The 5285-nt window shown below is 41.8% G+C and overlaps 1 protein-coding gene across 1 annotated transcript in view; it reads left to right on the plus strand.

Annotated features, from left to right (window-relative positions):
• Positions 1–1176: 1176 nt before the first annotated feature.
• LOC111982481 (puromycin-sensitive aminopeptidase-like) overlaps positions 1177–5285 on the plus strand; it is a 28327-nt gene continuing 24218 nt past the window's right edge. Inside the window, 4 exon segments of the mRNA XM_024014049.3 lie at positions 1177–1555; positions 4555–4639; positions 4842–4919; positions 5123–5244. Coding sequence (XP_023869817.1) covers positions 1262–1555; positions 4555–4639; positions 4842–4919; positions 5123–5244 — 579 coding nt within the window. The 5' untranslated portion in view covers positions 1177–1261.

Consider the following 5285-nt stretch of genomic DNA (forward strand, 5'->3'; position numbering starts at 1 on the left):
TTATAGATCAAAGATGTTTAGATCAGAAGACAAAAAATCAAAGATATATCTACAAGGTGTGGCCAAATGTTTAACTGTTGTAACAATGCGGAGGGCTCCATTTTACTCTGCATGATTGGTTGATGGTAGGTGAGGGCGGGCGGTCCTGTATAAACACAAACTCACTTCCTTGACAATTTCCTTCACAACAGCTCTGCGCTGTCCCGCAAAGCACAAGATGTATGAATGCCCTGACTAATGCAGAGCCGGTAAATGCTGACCGTAAGTGCTGCACTGCCAATGCAGACGTCAGAATGACTATGCAGCGCCTTTGATATGGCCTCTGCAGAAGTCAGTGCATCTCAGAGATGCTCTGAAAGAAGTTGTCAAGGAAGTGAGTTTGTATTTATACAGGACCTCATACCCGCACCTACCATCAACTAATCATGTCAATGCGGAGCCCTACTCATTGTTACAAAATGTGAGGCGCACAGCGCAGTACGGAGCTCAATTTGGCCACTGCTTGCCTCTGGAGGCTTCGCAATCGCATCACACCATCCATACCGACCACATTTTTGGATCAAGCATAAATGGGTTCTTATGGATGCAGGCTACAGCACCAGTTACTTAGCCGTTGGACACAGATAATAAAGAGTTACATGGGTTTAGATAGTGGAATTGTCTCTTAAATTGGTTGCTTTTTCATGACATGATCTGAAGATTTGCACGTCTTCTTGGCAGGAGGATTCTTAAGCAAACAAAATAGAGTTGATAGAGAGATGTCTGCAATGACCTACATGAGTCATGTGAGTAGCTAAGCCCTCTGACTACTGGTTTCCATAGGTGATTTACACACACTCACTACTAGGCAACAACATAGACAATCATCAAAACTTTCACAACATAAAAAGGTAAACAACCTGTTGTTGATGCAAATTCTTATTTTCAGAGTGCAGATGACTTCATGCATTATTGTTATTTCTGCTACTATCTACTACTACTAATAAGGAATGCTACAAACAGAAAGCATGTAATTGTCAGTTATGATTTATGTCAAATATTTTACATAACATAGCTATATTTTTGGAGAAAAAGAGGTTACTGCAATTGACAAACTACTTCAAAACCAAACATATTGAACACACCCCCTTGTTCCAGTGTTCCTCCGCTTCAACGCGATGACACTTTTCCTCGTCATACTGCGCTCCTACACACGTTGTTACGGTGGATTTGAAGTGAGAGGGGAGGACCCTAGCTGGTAACATTTCTAGCTAAGGATTTTATGTTGCTGGTTCTCGGCCGTCGGGTTTCGCTGTCATTCGTAAAACGAGTAATTCCCCAAGATCCAGTTTTGTTGTCGAAGCCCATTTTGCAGAACTTCAGAACTATCAAATTCCGAGTAATACACAGCAGCACCGTCTTCGCAATCTCCACCAGACAAAATACAGACACCATGCCTGAAAGGAGGCCCTTCGTAAGGTTGCCCACTGACGTCTACCCTGTCAACTACGGGTTGTGCTTGAAGCCCGACCTCATCGACTTCACTTTCGAGGGCAAGCTAGAGGCGATTGTGGAGGTAGGGGAAGTAATTGAAAGACAATTTGTATCGTACTTGGTGCATGGTTATGTAATCTATTTTGCCTAATGTACAACGTTCGAATGGCAAAATGGCTAACTAGCTAGCTAACTTGCCAGCTAGCGAACCACAAACTAACGTTATCTACTAACCCATTATAGTAGTGGAAAACAGCTAGCCTAGTTCACTTTAGTTAGGTTGAACATATATGTATCCAATGTAGAAAATATTGGCTTGAATGGTACCGTCCAGAGTAACTAGCTAGCTACCTACCTAGATGAACCGTCATTCGCTAGTTAACTGCTAATACTAGTTAGATAGCTAGGCACATTAACGTTAACTCGCTGTAATTTTTGCAAATCGTTCACTGGCCAATAGTCACTACTACATACTTCTCACTTGAAATTAATGTATAGTATGATCAACGCTAACGTTAGTTGCATGTCAGCGCACCCAGTTAGCATGCGCGCTAGTGCTAACTGAGCTAATGTTTGCTAAATCATAGCTAGTAAATGTCTTCCTACTAGAGGACCTCCCAGCTTCCGTCTCTGTGTTAACCTATTTTGCAAGCGTGTTGCTAGCATACCATTTCAATGACAAAACACTAGACATTCAACAACCATGATGTATAACATTCAGAACTGATATTGTTTGATGATAATGCACGACACTTAAAGAAATTTAGTTAAATTATTCCTAATCTGTCAGTGATTGGGAAAATGGTGTGCAACTTTGCGTACTTCCCATTGCCTGTTGGTATGTTGATGGTGTAAACCAATTACTACATACGGATGGGCATGAATTCTCAAACGGACGTCAAARCTCGCTCTTTAACCAGAGATGACTTGTATTTATTTTGTTATACTGTAAAACTATTTGGTGGAATGTGCCTTGGCACCCCCGTTTTACCCCTAAATTCCCTTTCCCCTCCCTGTCTCATTCACTCAATTGCCTTCTGACTGCTCCCTGCACACACAGGCGTGCTGAGTGTGCATCACAAGCCTATAAAAGCGGTATCTAGCTGATGGATACACAAACTACATTCCTTGCCAAATGATGACAGTTTTATCACAAATTATAAATGGACTGGTTGAAGTAGGAAAATGTGTTCCAACAACAAGCAGCAGTTTGGGAATAATTGTCTCTAGCCTATTTTCCGCTGGGTTCACTTAGACCTAGACTGACCAGGTGAAAGCTATTATTCCTTATTGATGTCTCTTGTTAAATCCACTTCAATCAGTGCAGAAGATGAAGGGGAAGAGACAGTTTAAAGAAGGATTTTTAAGCCTTGAGGCATGGATTGTGTATGTGTGCGCCATTCAGATTGTGAATAGGCAAGACAACATATTTAAGTGCCTTTTAAACGTAGTAGTAGGTGCCAGGCGCACCGTTTTGTGTCGAACTGCAAAACTGCTGGKTTTTTCGCGCTCAACCGTTTCCCGTGTGTATCAAGGATGGCCCACCACCCAAAGGACATCCAGCCAACTTGACACAACTGTAGGAAGAATTGGGGTCAACATGGGCCAGCATCCCTCTTTTGACACCTTGTAGAGTGAACTCTTTTGACACCTTGTAGAGTGCATTCCCTGAAGAATTGGGGGTGTTCTGAGGGCAAAAGGGGAGGGGGTTTAACTCATATTAGGAATGTGTTCTTCATGTTTTGTATACTGTCTGTATGGGGCAATTAGTATTTGTTATCTGTAAYACTTGAGTATGATTTAGTTTTTTCCCCAATACGAGTACTGCAACTGTCAAATGCCCATCCCAAATACTACACCACATGTCTATTACAGACTTGCTTGCTTCATTTGATTCGTTTCTTATGGGTATCATATTTGGTGACAAATATGGTGCATAAATTCCGCTCAGATGTTTGCATACACCATCTTCATCTCAGAACACAGGCTAGGAACACAAGTTACTAGTCATCATGGGGACATAACACTGGCTGTGTTTCAATGACACTTAAAACGCCAGGCTAAACTATTTTAGTACCTTACACACAAACATTGTCTAAATCTAATAGATTACGGTATGGGTTATCTATGTGCCGCTGATCTATGTTTGGTATCCATAGGGGGATGGCACGTTGTTTTACGTAGTTGGTGAACTGCATTTGCCTAGGAAATTAGGCTAGATGAAAGGATTAGGCAACTCTTTGCATTTAAGTGACAAATACAGTTGTCAAGTATGGCATTTTTAACTGCAATACATGGGCTATGTGTTGTCAGTTCCGTGGCTGCTATTTGTATGCACATTCTATAATTTCATTAGCCAAGTTAATGTCAATGCCAGCCCAGGATTTAAAAGTTGTCAGATAACCGCACAATAGCCAACAAGACTGATAGCGATGTGGCACCGTGCCATCACCTAGCACACTCTATAATTACAGCCCTGCCTTCTTGGTTACAACCTCCCAGCTCTCTGAGTATCAAAATAAACAACGGCAGCACCCAACCGTCAATAAATGGGACTAGCCTTCTCTCTCAGAAAGCCGCGTCTGAGTGTGCCTCTGGGTTCCGCCCTCAATAGGTCGGACGGTCGACCGTCGCATGAGCCGCTATCACATTGCATTCTAGTCAGAAGCCCTATAGACTGTCTCTTTCTTTCCCTTTCTCCAAACCATCTTTCACTGCCTTTCCGCTCTCCCTGTCAAGCCACAATTTTTTCACGGTGACACTGAGCCACTGTAGGTTAAGCCTGCCACTGTAGGTTAAGCCTCCTACAGTAAGTTGTTTGATCCCTATCGCTGCTATCTGACACAGTTCAGATTAGATTTACCCTTAATGGTGGATTTGCTTRTGGCAGAAAAACAAATATCCTAGTTTGGAAGTATTATATCGAGGGAGTATTATCATTGAGGGACTCTAGAATGACTGCCAAACATTTTATTTTTTACACTAATTAAAAATGTCGTTCTTATGTCATCCCGGGGATTTATACAAGGGTATGCTAGTCCCCGATTTTACTTAGTAGTCGTGTTTCTGTCGTTTTTCCAGGTTAACCTGTCCACTAATCAGATTGTGATGAACTGTGCTGACATCGACATCATCACAGCATCCTTTGTACCAGAGGGAGGGGAAGGTGAGGGTGAGATTCTGTCAATTGTCTTTTCATATTTCTCTTGATTATAGACAAACTATTATATATATTTTTGATTTGATGTATTTCTTCTATTTCCTGATTAGACCTGCTTTTTCAGGCTTGTTAGGCACGTTTGTATGTTCTTTTCATTATTATGTTATGGCAGCGAATATCAGCCTTGCATTTTTTCCCTTCTCTTTAGAAATTAACGCTACAGGATTCAACTATCAAAATGAGGACGAGAAAGTAACTCTGTCATTCCCTAGTGCTCTACAGAAAGGTAAGTCAAAGGACTCGCCGTTAACCAGAATGGCTCCAGGGCTTTTTAGGTTTATAATAAACCCTCCACTCTCTGCCATTCACTATTCTTCCTAGTGTTTGACACCATGCCATGTCTTTTTGTTTGTAGTTGACAAAAAAACAAACCTCTTATTGTAGTAAAGGCTGAATAAACACACGTTGGTTTTTGCACCTGTTTCCCAGGATCTGGTACTTTGAAGATTGACTTTGTTGGGGAGCTGAATGACAAAATGAAAGGTTTCTACAGAAGTAAATATGCAACTCCTGCAGGAGAAATCCGCTATGCTGCTGTCACACAGTTCGAGGTACAGTAACTAGGCGCTCCTCCTGTCCTGCATTACTTCTG

This window comes from Salvelinus sp. IW2-2015, linkage group LG21, assembly GCF_002910315.2.
Source record: "Salvelinus sp. IW2-2015 linkage group LG21, ASM291031v2, whole genome shotgun sequence".
Taxonomy (NCBI): domain Eukaryota; kingdom Metazoa; phylum Chordata; class Actinopteri; order Salmoniformes; family Salmonidae; genus Salvelinus; species Salvelinus sp. IW2-2015.